General features: G+C 36.3%; 1 protein-coding gene across 3 annotated transcripts in view; it reads left to right on the forward strand.

Annotated features, from left to right (window-relative positions):
• The window catches only part of LOC121314204 (brain acid soluble protein 1 homolog), a 32,928-nt gene extending 15,528 nt beyond the window's left edge, over positions 1-17,400 (forward strand). For 2 of the 3 annotated variants that reach the window (XM_041247226.1, XM_041247225.1), the window contains one exon: positions 15,768-17,400. In XM_041247226.1, coding sequence (XP_041103160.1) covers positions 15,779-16,525 — 747 coding nt within the window. In that variant the 5' untranslated portion in view covers positions 15,768-15,778 and the 3' untranslated portion in view covers positions 16,526-17,400. Of the gene's footprint in view, positions 1-8,011; positions 8,163-15,767 lie in introns of those variants that run through there. The other variant, XM_041247228.1, reaches the window with a different exon arrangement.
• The last annotated feature ends 933 nt before the right edge of the window (positions 17,401-18,333 follow it).

Consider the following 18,333-nt stretch of genomic DNA (forward strand, 5'->3'; position numbering starts at 1 on the left):
AACATCCTTGGTGGTGAAATATATATAGTTTATTATGAAAACAAGCAGCCATTGGCATGCATTTTTGACTTTTTTCCATTTTTATTTTTAAATTTCTTAATAAAAGTTTACAGGCTTTAAATAACAGTCACACAGACTGACTTGGGTTGATACAGCTTGTATTTTTTGAGTCTGTTGGTAATTTGGCAGATATTTTACAGGGGACACTAAAACAGCATTGCTGATCCTCTTGTGCCCCATGCTATTCTTTCTGAACTGTTCTCTGGCAAACCCTTTGTGACAGCTTGGCCCTTCACTGTGGCACTGTCAGACTGAATTTACTGCCTGGATGGACTTATTTATACAATGCAGTACCTAGAATATTTACATTCGTTACAAATAGATGCTATTAGCACCCAGATTTCAAGCAGTTTCTCTTACTATTTCTGATGATCAGACAATGTTAAACCAAGTAGACTTATTATGTTTGAATGTACATTGGTAATTACTTTCCAATATTACAATGCTCCCCACAGTGCGTACAGCAGACTCTATATAGCCAAAAAATAAATGGTAACACTTTACTGTTCATACACTCACATATTAGAAATGGCAGTTTAGTGAAAAAACATTTGATATACAGTGTATATGTTAAATGAAGGTGGTTCTATACTGGTCAAAAGCAAATTTGTATCTACATCAAACACTAATGTTCTAAGGTGGGAAACTTTCTCATGACCTGTGGCAAAGTGCCTGCCCCTGTGTGTAATATATGTGTGTTAATGTTGGTGTATAGTCATTGGTACATGGGATATAAACGGGTCTAGGTAACATGAGTGTTTAAAATGTATATTTGTATTTAGGCACGAGGATTGCACAGCACTTCACGTGCAAGTAAAATGTAATAATATGTGAGCACGGGGAATTGCACTTTATTAATTCATGTGCATTTGTACTGCGACTCCAATTGAATGATTGATTGCTAATCGAGTCTCGGTTCAGCTGCATAAAAGCTGCATGGTTTCACCCACTCTGTTTTGGGTGTTCAGTGAGTGGAGAACGGGATTGGAGATGGAGGTAATAAATAATAAAATAATAACGTAAAGTTAAAATATCTGCTCACCGTGTTTTGTGTAGTGTTAGTCCGTTTTGTTTGTCTCTTGTTTTGGCGAATGTGCCGTGTCCTGTCTTTTTGTGTTTATTAAAACCGTTTATTTTCTGGCTGTCTGTTCATTTATTAAATGCTGAGCGAAACCATTCGCTCAGCTCCACCAAACTCCACCTCTCTCTGTCTTTTATTTCCTGTTTCTGGTCTGATGTCACCCACTGCAGCTGTCTTTGTGACATGGCCCTTAAGAGTTTATGTAGGTGTACTTTAGGTTTGTCTCTGAAACACTTTTTTTTTTTTTTTTACTTTCAGTTCCATAATTTCTAAAAGGGACTAAATATTGTGAAAATGAGATCTGAGGTTAGAATAAAAGTGTCAACATTGTATTTTATACAAAGTACAAGGTATTACAAGTAGCGATGCAACGGTTTGTCTCTGACAAAAGATAAAACTGAATCGCACAATGAAAAAGTGTTAGCAGTCTCCGCACTAAGCTGGCGGCATTTTCAGGACCTCATAACATCCCTTAATTTTAATATTGTAACATAAATCAAAAGACGCGACAAGACTTACATGATTGGTTCTGACAGCCCTCAGTATTGAGAATGACAGCTTCATACTTAGTCTGGGTGTTCAGATGTCAAAAGGGAAAAGTATTGAAAAAAGTCAAATATTAGCTGACTGAGTTTTAGAATAAACTAGAATAAACAGTAAACTGGGCAGAGCTGCAAAACAAGCCAAGAGATGCTAAATACTTGGACCAATTTGATAGAAATTTGAGGAAGACCATGCTTACTAAACATTTGGATTCAAAGGGCCATTGTAGCCTACCGATTGGAGTCGTTAGTTTTAGCTGCAGTTCTATTCAGAAGGGATTTGCACATCATTTGCCAATTCCAGTCAACCACAGCAACAATGGGGGTACCAGTAAAATAATAAATAAAAAACATTGACATTTTTAAATAAAAAGTGACATTATTCTTTCTAGATTGTATCTAATTCTATAATACATTACTATGAGTGAAGCAATGACAATGTATTTAACTTTGTCAGTTAAAAAAAAAAGTGTGCAATAACGGTATGCTGCGTTCCTTTGGCTGCACACATTCAGTCAGTTTTTTTTTTTTGGTTTCATACTTTCATTCCATTTTGAATGAAAACCGTGTGGACGTCAAAAACAATTGAACCAATCAGAATAAACTTGAGTCCCTAATTTCAAGAGATCAATTAATAGAGGGAGTAATATCGTAGAAAATGATCTACACACACACAGTTACTTAACTTTTAAAGAAGTAGACCAGAATCTGAATGCATACTGTAATTAACTGTTCACTTCGGCATATCTAAACTTACATCTGAAAATGTATTAATAGCAGGAAATACTCAGTTCTGCACAAAAGGGCGGATATGCCTAACACATTTTCTTCCTGGTATTGTAATGCCTTTCACACACTTCTTAGCTTATTGTATTATTGTATACCTTTCTCTTGATTTGGTAGACCCTTCACGTTACCATACAACACTAGTTTAATCATCCAAACACCAACATATCTATATTCACTAGTTTAAATACTTTCCAGATATTTATACATTAGAGATTTTTCATCCAAAGTTAGGGATGTTGGTCTGCAAGTCCTTGTTAAATAAATAACATGCTGCATTCCAATAATCTAAGCAATGGTAGTACTGTAGTGTGACCAAAACAGTGGGGACCTTTAGAGGTGTTGTGACCTAAAATACATGGTATTGTGATGGTTTTATTCCAGGTTTTCATAATGCCAAGCTAATTGCTTTGTCAAATTTTCTTTGGCTGTTGGTCCGATGTACTTTATGGATGTTGAGTGCTGTAGACAGCAAGGAATATAATGAATATGACCAACGTATTGTGCATGTGTAACTATATATAGTTTGTTTTAGAATGTAATGATTTAAGGGCTGTTAAGTGCTCCTGTCTTTACGTTACTTAGGATACTCCCCTTAGATTGTTCTGGACTGGCTAGTACAGCTTAGCTCCATTGTAGAGTGAGAAAGTTGGGATTAACATTGCTTTGGACCCCGGTAACGTGTCACTCTACTGTAAATGTAGGACTATGTCTAATAAGGATCTGAATGAATTTTGTGTGAGTGACGATGCGTCCTGCAACCCTGTGTGTGAAGTCTGTGTGTTTGTACTGGGAGTCAAACCCTGTACCATTGCACTCCCAACATGGAAAATCAGACCTAACAGTGCGATTACTCATTACCAGGGCCAATAAAAAATTGCCAATACTGTTATACTGCCTTTTATACTTTATTTTATTGATACATACAGAGAAGATTCAAATCATAAGTTGCAAAAAAAATAAAGTTTTTTTTTGTTTTCTTTCACAGACAGACAAAACAAAGCACATTTTAAAACTACACATAGTGGCATATGTGTCTTAAATGCAGTTGCATTTGAAAAACACATTTAAAATGTAAAAAAATGGGAATAGTACAGAACTTACAGTGAACATTTCAGCTATGTTCCAATATTGCACTGCTACAGCAGGAAGAAGAAGCTGTTGCTAAGAACTGACCATTTGTAGGATTACCTATTGACTTTTTTAACCTTAATGCAAAGTTATGTGGGAAAAATGGATTTGGGAAGGAACACGTATAAGTATTTGAAAGAAGCGCGGCAGATAACAAGGGAAAAAGACATTTGGTCAGTGGAAAAATGTACCTGCAGTGAGAAATGAGAGTGACTGGTCTGGGACTATTTTCAAAATTTCAAATGGGAATTACAGGCTTGCAAGTCATCATCGCGTAACGAGGTAGGGATATATGTATTTTGTTTATGTTGAAATAGTATCAAAATATGAACATTTGCAGAGGTTTGATTGTTTTTTGCTTGGCATACTGTTTTGGCGGAATCTGCAAAAATAAATGATACACAATTTTCTATTGGCCCAGCTCATTACCTTTGCTTTGAGGTATCTGTAATAGCACTGCCATTGTACATCAGGTTACATAGTAATTACACTGCAAATGCAAAATTGCATTGTGTAATTGTAGTTCTAAAAAAGTGTTTACCACTCTAATTTTGTTATTGCATGTACTGTAGTTACATAGTAGCTACACAACCACTGTGTAATTAAGCATAATTATACAGTGCTGCAAGACCAAATATAGTATACTGCTGATGCAGAAGCACTGTGATGTGAATACCACATAACTAGCATATCACACAAAGAATATAAGTTGACTTGTTATTAGAAGAGCAAATAACACAGTCACTGTGGCATGCTGAAGTATTCACTTGCCATCTTCTGCAGAGATGATCTCAAAGAGCGAGATTTTTTCCAGAGGGTGTGTGTCAGTGCGTGTTGAACTGACAAAAACCAGGACAGTTTTAATCAAAGCTGTACCATTAAACCAAATACAGAGACTATATCAATATTCAGTGGTACTGAACCAAAAAAAAAAAAGAAAAATAGTATTGATGTGTCTATGCCTCTCTTCCAATTATTGTATTTACATTGTGCCCTTGCTTAAAAAATAACAGCAAAATAAGTGAAACTACAACCGCATTTTTATATTTTTAAAGTTCAGGGGCTGCTTCACTTTTCTCTCATATACAGTAAAGAATTTATAAATACAAGCAGATCATGAGATCCAAAACTGGTACAGAGGCAAATCAAAGTTATTGTGCCACAGAGGTGTTGATCTACAGGCAATACATCACTCTTTTTTCCCCTTGATGGCTGCCTGGCAGTGGTACAGTTCAGAAATTAATACACAAGGTCCATTATAGCAGTAAAACCTGAAGAAAAGGGCTTTACCATCTGGTAAGATCCCCATTTAACATAACAAGAAGGGCCTTACCAGATGTTAAAGCCCTCCTTATGGGGGTTCTGTCGCTATTTGAAAATACTGTACGTTAAACATAATTACTGTATTTTTTTCCTGTGATTTTATGCAGCACTAGTTTTTTTTTGCTTAAACGTTTTCCTCATTATTCCATAGTAATTCGGTTTACTCTGAATTTCATCTGTGGTCTGGCTGCCTTCACTCAGGCATCATTATCCCAGCGGTGGACTATGTCACATAATGCGTATTTCCAATAACCTAAATAATACCTCAATACTAATTTTATATATATACAAGTGAAAGGTAAAATTAATAAAGAACATCATCATAGATATTCTAGCAGAGAGCCAATGATAAACTAAAACTTCAAAATTAGTGATCTGATAGTTTTGCAAGCCTGGACACTGTGCGTGATCCTCACTCATGCTGGATTCTTGCCAGCACGTTTGAAATTTCTTATGCTCTTATCTGTGTAGGTTGTCTTCTAAAAAATAAGTGCCAGAATGTGTTTCAATTTAATGGATACTTATACCTGTTAGTTTGGCACTCTGGTGTAGCCTTTACCAGGATTACAGAATATGATACAATATGTTGTCACCTTTGTTTGACTCAGATTCGCAAGTGTACATATGTGAAAGAGACAGAATGATTCTTGGTGATAAATCTCCCACCCGACCTGTGAGGGCGCTGTTTAAAGGGAATGGTGGAAGTTGGCCATCTAGAAAGGGGGAGGAGCTACGGTACACCTGGAAGTGATGTGGCAGCTGTGGATTGGATGAGCGGTTGCAATCATTTACCATAGGGGCGTGATTGACGGTACTTAAGGGGATGTAGCGAGGTGATCTATTCCTTTGTTATGCTTGCGAAAGAACCGCTGATGGACTTTGAATTTGTATTGTGAGTGTTTTGTCTTTTGTTTGTTATATGTTGAATATGTGGCTACGGTTAACCCATGATTACAACTGGCATGTCGCCCGTAATTCTTGTTGAGACAGTATTTGTGTTTATTGTAGTAACACGTTATTTTATGTGGCCTGAAGAAGTATGCATTGATATGCAATTAAACATGTATTAAAATTCAGTTACAGTCACAGACGAAAGTTTTGGCCTTCTACATTTAATACAAGATAGTTCAAGACAACATGTTAAATAGAAGAACATTAACCACTAATTAATATAATAAAGACCAAAATACACAATTTCTGGTAGTTTAACAAACATATCTTTATATATATATATATATATATATATATATATATATATATATATATATATATATATATATATATATATATATATATATATAAATCTAAAAAGGCACTTAAGCAAATTCAAATATCTGCGTGACAAGTATTGGCATCTTTGCATTCAAATTCTGTAAAATGTAATAGAACTAATTTAAAATATATATTTATTAATTGAAAACAATTACTCGGTAATTAAGCTGCATTATTACAAAGTCAGTAGCCAGAAAAAGAGGTACTTCTATGATTTTATTTTTTATCTGTAACGAAGGCTATTGTCCAGCCTGTTTTGTTAGGATATTTTACTTTGGCCCTCTTACCAGTATATTTTTTTCCTGTTTTTGTGTTTGTATTGTAAATAAACCTGCGCACCAGCACTTAAACTGCAGCTTTCTGTCACTGGGTCTCTTTCCTGCCAGTAACAGCATAGGCCGTGACTCTACCCTGTCACAAAATTCTTAAAACAAACTGTCTAAAATGTGAACAGGAATCTGAAGTATTCTTCAACAAGACTAACATAGAACCTTTCCACAAAAGTGGACCGCAGTTTATGTTTGAAGAAAAAAAGGGAAAGCCTTCAATGAAGAAAACCTGCAGGTAAACATTGAGGTGGTTCAATGATGATATAGCAGTTCAGGGACTGGAGACATTCATGTGATTGAAGATCAAATGGATGCAGCCATGTATCAAAACAGTCTACAAAGTACAATCATCCCATCTGCTCGTAGGCTGATTGGCAGACATCTTATTTTCCAACAGAACAATGACACAAAGCATATGGTTAAGTCAACTCTGGAATTCTTGAATAAAACAAAGATAAAAGTTCTGGAATGGCCTTCGAAATCACCAGATTGCAAGCCAATACAAATGCTTTGGATTGATTTGAAAAAATCTATAGCCAAGTGTTGTGTATCCAGTCTATCAGAGCTGAAGGAATATTTAAGAAACAAGATGTAACATACTGGTTAAGAATTATCATACATGTTTAAAAGCTGTAATAAAAGCACAAGGAGGACTCAAAAAGTCCTAAACCAGGGGTGGGAATACTTTTATCATGAATGGCTACTTTATATGAAATACGTTTGTTTTTTTATTTGTATGCTGTGTATGAAACAATATATGATTCCATGGTATAGCACAGTAAACTTTAATAAGGGTAAGAATTATCACAATTTACAGTAACGATGCATCAGTTCTGAGGTAAGTCAAGTACACAATCTTTCTGATAAAGTAGTGCTTAAATTTTTTTATTCATTCAGCTACGAATTCAAAATGTTCAAGTACTATTAAGTGCTGTCAAGTATTAAATACACTTAATTTGAACGACCCTATTTTAAGTGGCACCATTGTGCAAATACAGTTATTTTATTTTACTGATCTATAAAAACATTCCTACACCAAAAGTACATTTCTGTTTGATTTCTGTTTCATAGTACACACATACATTTATTTCGACAAACTAATTATGCAACCTTGTATGGGAAGTTCATGTATTTTGTAAACCTGCCATTTCAAATATCGACTTCATATTTTCAGTGTTATGCAAACTGCTTGGCTAAAATCTAATTGTACCCTATAATTTGATACTGCGGTTTCCATATTCCATGCAGAAGAGAGGTTGGAGGTTTGAATCCAAGCAGAAGATGCCTGTGCCATACAGAGGATACGTAAATGTGTTTTTAGTTAGTCCAAAAGCTCCTGTTGATCTGGAAAAGGTTGCCATGGGATGGGCTTATAGACTGTCCTGCTGAGCCCCAACTCGCAAAACTGTGTGGACATGGAGAGAAGAATATAAATAGGACCTCTTGTAGCAGGGTGTAGGATTTTGTTCTGTAGTTGGATGCAATGTTTGAAAGCTCTCCTTTTACAGGTGTTTACTGTCATTGTCTGCCAATAACGGCAGATGGAGAAAGCAACAGGATATATTTTTATCAAGAATCTAACCAGTGTTGGTAAATAGAATTGGTTGTCTAGTACTGTCGTAGACTGCCAACTTGAAGGTCAGTTTTTTTTTTTTTTTACGTTAGTCTTACAGTACTGAATTCTAAAACTTTTTTGAAAGTGTTCTTCAAATACCTGCATTGTCTTGCTTAATATTGGATTTTAATCGTTGGATTTTATTTAGTGTTTAATTACCTCCTTCGGACTGAGCATTAGATTACTAGCAAAACACAGTATTTGGTTTTGTGATAATTGTACAAATGATTTAATTTCTGTTTGATATTCAGTGGGTCTTTTCTGCTAAGCCTGGCAATATGGTTCAAGCCAGTTACAGAATGTAGCAGGGTTGTGTATTATTTAAAATCATGAAAATGCTCAAGGTATATGGATGTTTTTATTTCAACACATGTTTATTAGATTGTAGTTTTGCAATTATGTTTATTTTTATCTATACAGCAGATGTTCTAAAAGTGTCTTAAAACAGTCAGACTCATTTGTTTAGGTCAGCTAGCGCTCACACTCTGAACAAGCCACTTTGCTATTTGTTTTTTGGGCTCGTGGTGGGGGTTGGGGAGCACATTTAAAAACATTGATTGAGTGTATGCGCAAGTAGAAAGCCCATTTCATGTTAATCTAGACTACATGTAAGCATCATTCACTGTCCCTCCTAGTGGGTTTGTGTATTATATGTATTAGTTTATTTTAACACATACAGTAACCCTGATGCCCTGTAATACATCATCTTTTGAATTTATTTATTTATTTATTTTTTTACATTGGCTTTGAAGAGATGCACTGTAGTAAATGCAGGTAAGAGACTTGAATCATTAGGACGGGCTTAATGTGCTATTTGAGTTATGTCTGATGGAGATCTAGAAAACAGCCAGTAGATTATGGAGGAACTTAAATTGAGCTATTATAATGTCTTACAAACAGGGGAATTCATTAAACATGAGTTTTATGAATGCCAGATGAAATTTCATTGAAGCTTTAAGACACATTTAATTGATAAACACATTTGACTTGATTTACTGCATGTTATAACCGTGCGTGTTGCAATGCTAGGATTAAAACTGATAAAATTATACATGCTAAAACTATTATGCAATTCAAAGAAAGGGAGAGGATTACATGTGTATCAGAGCATGCTGTGTACTTGTTGAAATGCCCTTGTTGTCTTTGCTATGTTGGCAAGACAATCGGATAACTTCCAATTCACATGTTGAAAAACAAGAATGCAATTAGAAACAAGGATATAAACTCACCAGTCACAAGACATTTTAATGAACAACAGCACATTTTGTACTCTCAAATTTATGGGAGGTAACAAACTTTAGTTACAAACTGAATCACCTAGTGGTATGAATGAAGGGCTATTATCAACTCTTTCTATAATTGCCTGTTTAATTCTGAAGTTGTATATTGTTAGTATGTCGGTATGCTTTTGTGTCTGGTTTTGAAAACTACATGTATTTTTTTCAATAAAAGAATTGTACTTAGAAAAGATTTTTGAATGATTGCTAGTGTGAGTGGTAAGAAAAGAAAGTGCCCCTGTAGTGTAGAGAGCGCACCTGGCAATAGGATCCTGTGCAGGGGATTTGCCAAATCCCTCAAAGCTGGAAGTGCAATCATTGTATACAGTGGACACTTGCTGACAGGAGTTTGGTCAAGGCCAGCAGCTTTAGGGGAAAGGTAAATCAGCTGTAAACAGAAGCATTTCTTTTAGTTCAACTTCCTTTAGCTCGTTTGGAGACCATTAAATAGTGCTGGCTTTAACTCCTGCTAATCTGTAATACACTGTCAATTAAACAATTGGAAATTCTTTGAATTGTCAGAGCTTGTTCAGAAAAAAAGCACTCTATTCCTTTGCTGTAAATTAAAGTCAAAATGTGTATTGTCTACGTTGTTAAATTAATCTAAGTTATCTGTGCTGGCGTTAATAACAGATCTTTCTGGCCGTCAGCAGTTGATAGAAATTTTAGCAGGGTAGGCCAAAATCTTCTACAGAATTGTTAAAAATAGAACTGAAAACATTTATTTTAGAAGGATGTTTAGCTTAGACAGTGTTTTTTTAATTTTTTTTTATTTAGTAGATGCATTTTTTTATTGTTGTTATTATTATTATTCGAATAAGCAATTATTATATAAGCTCGGCTCACTGCTACCACCTCTGCGCTGTCCCCCGAAGCATGTGGCTTTAGCAGACTCACCACTCAGCCACCTCGGAGCTACAGCATCGGAGGACACACAGTTTCAAGTTTTAAGTTTCAGGCTGAATCTCTGGAAATGTAGCAACTAGACACTCCGTTCAAAGTGATTTGTGATCAGAGTAGCAGCGCGAGTGTAGAATGCCCAAATTCAGAGCAATCCTTTTAAAAAAATATTTGTGGTGTATGTCACTTTAAAGACATGCTTTATAATCCCAATGTCAAACATTGTCAAAAACACCTTCGGGAAAACGCCAGCCAGGGTACACTGTTACAGGAGAGAGAAAAACTCAGGCCTGACTGTTCTGCCCGTCACAGTGATGTCAGCGACACTCATGCAAATAAGCTAAACAGCATTAATTTTACAAAAAGAATAATATCTCTAAAAGTACCAAAGATAAAAGCTTTTGTTCTCCACACCTCCATGAAATTCATGGTGTTATGTTTGGAATTGCTATTTAATAAAAAATACACAAGGTATTTTTTAATAATAACTGCCATCAAGCATATATTCATGTCTCTAATATGTAAAAAGTTTAGATTGAGTATAACATGTTTCTATAGTTATTTAGCCACAAAAATATAATTCAATTGTACAGGGTGCAGCCTGTCTTCTTGTGAACACCATTCAATGCGTTGATGATCACCTACTGACCTCATGTGTGGCTCATGGGGGACCACACAGACTATTCAAATGCATCTGATGTGCCTTGATTAAGCCTATTGACTTCACTGATTACAGTCAAATCGGGTGGAGGGGCTTATCAACATCCGTCACAATCTCCTGCCTGTCATGCACCCATATGGCAGGCAGCTACTCTATCACAAGTATTAATACCCAGTATATTTCTAAACAAGGGATTTAGGGGAGCTACCTAATAAGAGCTGAATCTCAAAAGAATAATTGGATGAATGCAGTAATTGTTACAGCTGTGTATAATTGTATTAAAATAGGATTCATTCATCTGGCTTTTTACATATCCGCCCTTACTCTGGTCCCACCGCAGTCGGATGGGTTAAAAGAATGGAGGAAACAGGATGTTGAACTTTAGAGAATTACTGGAGTTTTTTGGTGTTTTTTAAATATTCTCTATGGCAGGAAGTCATTGAGAAGTATTGTAGCTACTATGATCATTTTAGGTTCAAGAGGCCCTGACAATGTAATCAATGAAATTTATTCAGTGACATTAAATGATGTACATTTTTAACATGTGGTTTTGTCACCTGCTGCCCACAGTAAACAAATGCAAACATTTATCAAAACAAGTTAAGAACTTTTGTTTGGTTGTTTTTCACTGTTGCATTTTGCATTTTTCCATTGCTACTAGATTACTAATTATGTTCTCTTCACCAATTGTTGGGTAATCCAGGACCTTTAAACAGTGTCTTGTCAGGAAGTTATGTGTCACTGTTTTCTGAAAATGATCATGTGATTGCCAGGAAATTGACAGCAGTTTTATTTGTGAAAACAGAAGTAGAAACAGGCATTGGAAATTCAGATGCAGATACACACACACACACACACACACACACACACACACAGTAGTATTAATCTAATAATAGTGTCATGCAGTTTGCTGAATGCTTAGTATTTGTAGTCGTGAGTACTTTAACAAAAATGGTACCAAGTCAAATACAAGTTGCAGCGAAGGACACTTGCTTCCTGTATGTTTTTGTAATTTCCTCTTTTTAACAGTTGCATTACTAAGTATATTTCAAAATTTAAACTACTGAAATGTAAACAAGATTGATACACAATTACAATTTTCTAACATCTGAGGGGAAATAGGTCTGATAATCCTTAGGGGAAACCAGGAAAACCATTTGGACTGAAAGTATTTAGGGTTATTAATTGCCCAGGTCTTGTGAAGTAGGTGAATATTGTGGAAGTTTACTTTTGTTCTGCTTATCTTTGTTTTGTGCATGTTTCTCCTTTGCATCCAGACACCGCAGTGTTCTTTACTATACATAACAAACTATGCAATAAATACCAGTTTTTTCCTCAGACGTAATTTCCTGGTGCACCAAAAAAGGTTTCCTAAACTGTGTTTTCCTCAGAACAGAGCACACCATCCAGACCAGAGTGCTGTGGGGAGCTGTGACCTCTATTTTAACAAGAAATACAAGCACTAATGTATCACTACTATAGAATACTTGGTTTCATGTTTTATTTTAAATGCCACTTTGATATACTCATTTTTCCGTATACTGTATTCTGTGTAATTTTAAGGTAATTAGTATGGAGATTGTTAACTGGACATGCAGGTGCATTTTATTTACATTTTATTAGATTGTAGCATTTTTTTGTTTGTCGCATATAAGCTAAACAATGTTATTTGTAAACTACATTGTGGTCTATGGTTTTATATAGCCTATACCTTATGCTAGAAAAATAGGTATCCTATTTCTTCAAGTGTTTTATTGTGTAAATATTATCTTTTAAAATAAATTACTACAGTATTTGCTGTTTACAAAATCATATTTACACACAAATAACATAGACTGTACAGACTGAGTAATAGCGTACTGTAGCTTCCAAGACATTCGCATTGTTTTAGTGACACGTCTAGGCAGTTTTGACTTGGTCTGGAAGCATTAATGTATTAAATATGAAAACTCATATAATGATTTTTTAATTTTATTTATTTATTTGATGTTTCGCATTGTTTTAGTTTTATTTCGGTCTGGCTTTCACCCACTCCCTCCAGTAAATGAACGTGTCCGGATGCTTTTCCCAGTGAATTAAGTTACCTGTGGTCACTTGTAACCAGTGAGTCCTCATAATCGCAAAAAAACGTGAACACAAAGAGTGCATGAACTGGTTAAAATATTTGTATAAATGTATCAGATTATAGCCAAATCACTTTGAAGTGTCAGTAAGCTGCTGGGAGTGTATTATAAATGTCAAAGATGAATGAATGGACAGACGTGATTAGGCAAAACTGAAAACAAAAGGCTGACAAGACATTGGCAGTACAGGTATTCTTCAGTTAAAGAGCAACAATACAGTTACTGCTAGCAGGTCAAATTACCCTTCCTGTTGATAGGCATAACTGGTCTCACTGTAAAATAGGTCAATATGTACAAATTGTAATATTGTATAATGGCAATTTACAGCAGAAAACATAAACTGAAATGTCAACTCTCAAGCAACTTTTACCCATCTCATGCTACTAAGTACTGTAACTAACTTTACTAAGTAAAGCTTCAGGATAAGATAGTGGGCCCTGGTGCTTGGGGAACTGAGAAATCCTTGTGGATAAAACTGTACTGCAATTGTGCTGTGTATGACTGGCACTGCATCTTGAACTTCTGTTATTATTTTAGTTATAACAGATGCTCCAGGGCCCCCAAAAATAAATAATTTAAATCGTATGACAGTTAACATTGGTTTTAGTAAGAGAAAAACCAACCACCACAACTGACACCACTACCCTCCCAATGTATTATCTTCATGTCTTTTGTCTTTTCAAAGGGTTCACTGCTCGATACTCAATTGAACAGTCATGCTTCATGTTACCTAGGCAGCTATACCCACCCCTGGTTATATCGCCCCTCGCTATACTGTGGTTTCGGATATATCACAGTCCTGGTGTTGGCTCCCCATTTTTTCTGTCTAACTGCGTATGCCTTAGCTACAATATACATAAGCATTTAGAATTACTCTTTGTTTTATTTCGTACTGCACATCACAAACAACAATCTACAAAACAATTAAGATCAAAACATTAATATCGTACTGTTATCATATACACACACATTTCACAATAACACAAAGCAAATAAAATATCTGCTTGATGAAGCGGTTTTTATTTTACCCGTGAGGTATTCATGTGTGGCAGCAATGCACTAGCAAAAGCCACAAGGCAGTGACGTCAGCTCCCTAGCAACAAGCCTCCTATCTTGTTGGGAATTGGTTATTTCAATGCAGCAGGTTTGTGCATTTGAGAAAGGAGAGGAAAACTCATTAAATTAATTGGCGACTGAAGTTGATGAGAAGCTATTACCCTCTGCTGTATGAATTAAAATGATGTGCTGCTTTTTATACGAGAAATGAGTAAAAGCAGGTTGCGTATTGGATTTATATCGGACCCTGACACACCTGATAAACAAGGGAGTGGTTGTACAGTATTTCTTATTAGCCTATTTGTTGTTCTATGGGTCTCTCGCTATATTGCAGTCCTCGATATAGCGGATTTATTTTGGACACTGACACCCCCGATATAGCGAGTGGGGGGTGTATTACTAAAACATATTGCCACATAATTATAAACAGAATTATTTAATCATATTTCACTGCGGTTGGAGATCTGTCCTCTGAATCACTGCAGGAAGAGCAATAAAAAAAAAACAACTTATCAACAAATGCTCTGGCTTTTCTGTTCTGTGCCACATCATAGATCATTTGACAATGTGGGCAATAATCTTTACACTGTCAGTGCTCTAGAGCGTCCATTTTGAAAAGAGCTTTGAAACAGATTTTAAAGTTACAAGTATAAAAAATGGTCAGGATATTAACAATGAAAAGAAAAATCACAGGTACGTTATTTAAACAGTTGCAGCAACACGTGAGGACATCTAACTTTAGATTTTTCGGAACCCCGCTTACTCTTTAACCCAAATAGCATTAAAAGGGAACTTACTCCTTCAAACTATAGATGTTCAAAATAAAAAACATAATATACAAAAGAAACAAAAAAGAAACTATAGGCATTCAATCTCTAGTATCTCACATGTTTTTTGGGGCTGCATGAATACAGAGAAAGTATTTCAGAAACACGACATAGTTATATTAAGTTGTGTTTTTATTATATTTGCCCACATTGAAATTACTTTGTGGTAAAGATATGTTGATAAAAAAAAAATGAGCTCAGAAATGCAGAGATGTTTTAGTTACTTTTATTTACACTGTTTAACCTTGATATAACATGGTTCATTGCCTGAGAAGTTGTGACAGGGTGAAAGCCCTACATGTAAATAATGTGTGTTTTTGTGTGTGTGTGTGTGTGTGTGTGTGTGTGGGGGGGGGTAAGGTCGGTTGGCATGTACAGTATAAAATAAGGTGGGGGTTAACAAAACACCAGAACAAACATTTGGGCAGTCGCCTTCACTAAAGGTTCATGGATCACAGATCACGGTACTCCTACTCCAATTCCAATTCCACTCACCTAACTCCCTTCACCCAACAAAGCCCCCCTCCCCTTTTTAAACATGTGGCCACTCCCCAGTTAGCACTCAGTCATTTAATTGGGAAATGGCCACACCTGTGATTATTGGCAGGGACAGATTTAACCCCATCCCTGCCAACCTTACATTCCCTCAAACACACTATTTACATTTTAGGGCTTTCATCCTGCCACAGAAGTAAAATGTTAGTATTACCCAGACCCACATAAAAAACCAGGGCATTCCCCATTTCTCAATGTGTTGATTGGGTTATTTTCTCTTTCTTTACAGACACAAGAAACATGGGAGGCAAGCTGAGCAAAAAGAAGAAGGGATATAATGTGAACGACGAGAAAGCAAAAGACAAGGACACTAAGGCTGAAGGGGCAACAGCAGAAGAAGGAGAGGCACAGAAAGAGAACAAGGAGGAGATCCCAGCAGTGGCGGAGACTAAAGAAGGAACAGATGAGAAAACAGATAAAGACTCCAAGCCTGATGCCAACCAGACAGATACCAAGGCCGAGAACAAGGAGGAACCATCTAAAACTGAGGGAGAGAAGGCAGCTTCTAATTCTGAGCCAAAGGCTGAGCCCCCTCAGAGTACAGAGCAGGCCATACCCAAGCAGGAAGAGCAGAAGTCGGCAACTCCTGCAGTATCTCCACAAGCTAGTGAGGCCCCTGCCCCTGCTGTTTCAGAGCCTAGTGCAGATGTAAAAGCCCAGGCTCCTGCACCACCCATTGCAGTTAGCAAAGCAGAAGAGAAGAGCGCCAGTAAGGATGAGGTCCAGGCCAAAAAGACTGAGGCCCCCGCTGCTCCAGTAGCCCAGGAAGCTAAAAGTGAGGCACCAGCCCCAGAGCCAAAGCCCACGGAAGCAGCTGCTGCTGCCGCTGCCACTGCCTCAGCCCCACCTCCCAAGGAGGCCCCAGTCAAGGAGGTAGCACCTAGTACAACCCCTGTAGCCACCGACAGTGCCGTCCCAGCACAGGAGGTTAAAGCCACAGAGGTTCCCCTTGCTAACCAGGATAAAACCGTAGCAGTTCAAGAATAATGGACAGCCTCTTTAAAAAAAAAAAAAAACAAAACAAAAAAAAACCTGCATTCTCTTTCTGCTGTACAAACGAACTTGATCAAAGTCCGTTTTACCCACACCACCTTTCATGTCCAATGGAATACCACACCACCCCCTCAGCCTGAAGTTTCATCAGGAAATGTCTCAGTTCACAAAAAAATCATTGTTTTTTTTTCCTGGACTCTTGTGTTGCAGATGCCTGAAAATGAAATGGAAGAGGTAGAATCTACTAACCATATATGCACTCTGCCAGTACCATTAAGACCCTTAAGGTTTCTATGTTTTCATCTCTGCCTGTTGGGTCAGTGCTAAGGCAATCAGATCTTGTTTTTTTTTGTATTGTTACTTATGTTTTGTCTGTATGTTTTATACAGGTAATAACCATCACATTCAACACAATTAGAACGGAAGCATTCCAGATTACAGTGCCAATTTGAAAGTAGAATTTGTTTCTCTTTCTCTTTCTTCCTATCACTCCAGTGTCTTTAATTTGGGACATATCTACCATATATAGTCTACTTAGATTTATCTATATGTATGTATATATATATATCTTTCTTGCTCTTTGTTTCTGTCTCTTTCTCCTTCTATCTTGACAAGTTAATGCATGTCCGTGGTTGGGTGCACCTGTAGTTCTGTCTTTCGGTCAAGTGGAAATGGAAAAAAAAATTAAAATAAAATGTCTGCATTCATTGCCATTCCAGTCTCTCTTCCATACCGTGTCACTGACACTACCCCACCACTCACTGATATAAAAGTAAAAAAAAAAAAAGAATTGTAACATGGATTCATTCAAATTCTATGTAATTGTATAAATGGTGCAACAGTAATAAAATGTAAGTAATTAAAAACAACAATGGAGGCTAGTAATTCTTTCTATGAATGTTTTTTGTGAAGTCTATGCAGACATGGTTTTATTTGAACTGTCACTGTGTTCCCAGGGTGTCCCACAGGGAATATATAATATAGATATATATATATATATATTATATATATATATATATATATATATATATATAAAGTGTATGTATACCACAGCATGGTACATAGACCCGAAACCTAATAGGAGGGTTGAAATAATGCAATTGGTAATTTATTTCTATTAAATATTTTAATAAGGATCATGTATATTATTTAGAAGTGTTGTGACTTTGCTACAAGCAAAGCCATTATATATGAGTCAACATATAAAATGCAACATGTCTGCTGTATGTGTTGCATTTTGCCTTGTATGTGACATCATTTACTTATATGTTAAAATCAAACGTATATATTTCATATAGTTTCCATTCACAAGATGTAAAATTCCTATATGATTTTTATATATTTTTTTCCATATATAGATGAGTAGAAGTTGTGGAGCTGCCTGATGTTAAATAAGTTGCCAATAGCTCCCAACAGTGACTCAGGTGCTTGTACACTCAGTAAATGCATGGCAACCCACGCAAGTCACACTCCACCGCGCTTATCCTGCCAGAGAATTTAATGGGCTGCTTACAGTTGTTCCTTAACAAGATCATTTCTGCTCAAGATTTCAAATGAGGTTCAGAAAAACGAGAGTGTAGCGTATTATACTGGAGGCATAGTTAGGCAGATCAAATACAAAGATGAAAGAAACCACAGCATGAAATTTGAACTTGGAAAACTATTTAGGCTTCTTAACAAAAAGACTGTAGAATCCCCCCACCCCAATCTCCTGGAGCCCCACATTTTGCACAAGTGTAGCTATTTAAGGCAAACCTAACTGGTAATAATAATAGCATTATTTTACGTACTGAAGTAGACTT

The sequence above is a fragment of the Polyodon spathula genome, chromosome 4, assembly GCF_017654505.1.
Source record: "Polyodon spathula isolate WHYD16114869_AA chromosome 4, ASM1765450v1, whole genome shotgun sequence".
Taxonomy (NCBI): Eukaryota; Metazoa; Chordata; class Actinopteri; order Acipenseriformes; family Polyodontidae; genus Polyodon; species Polyodon spathula.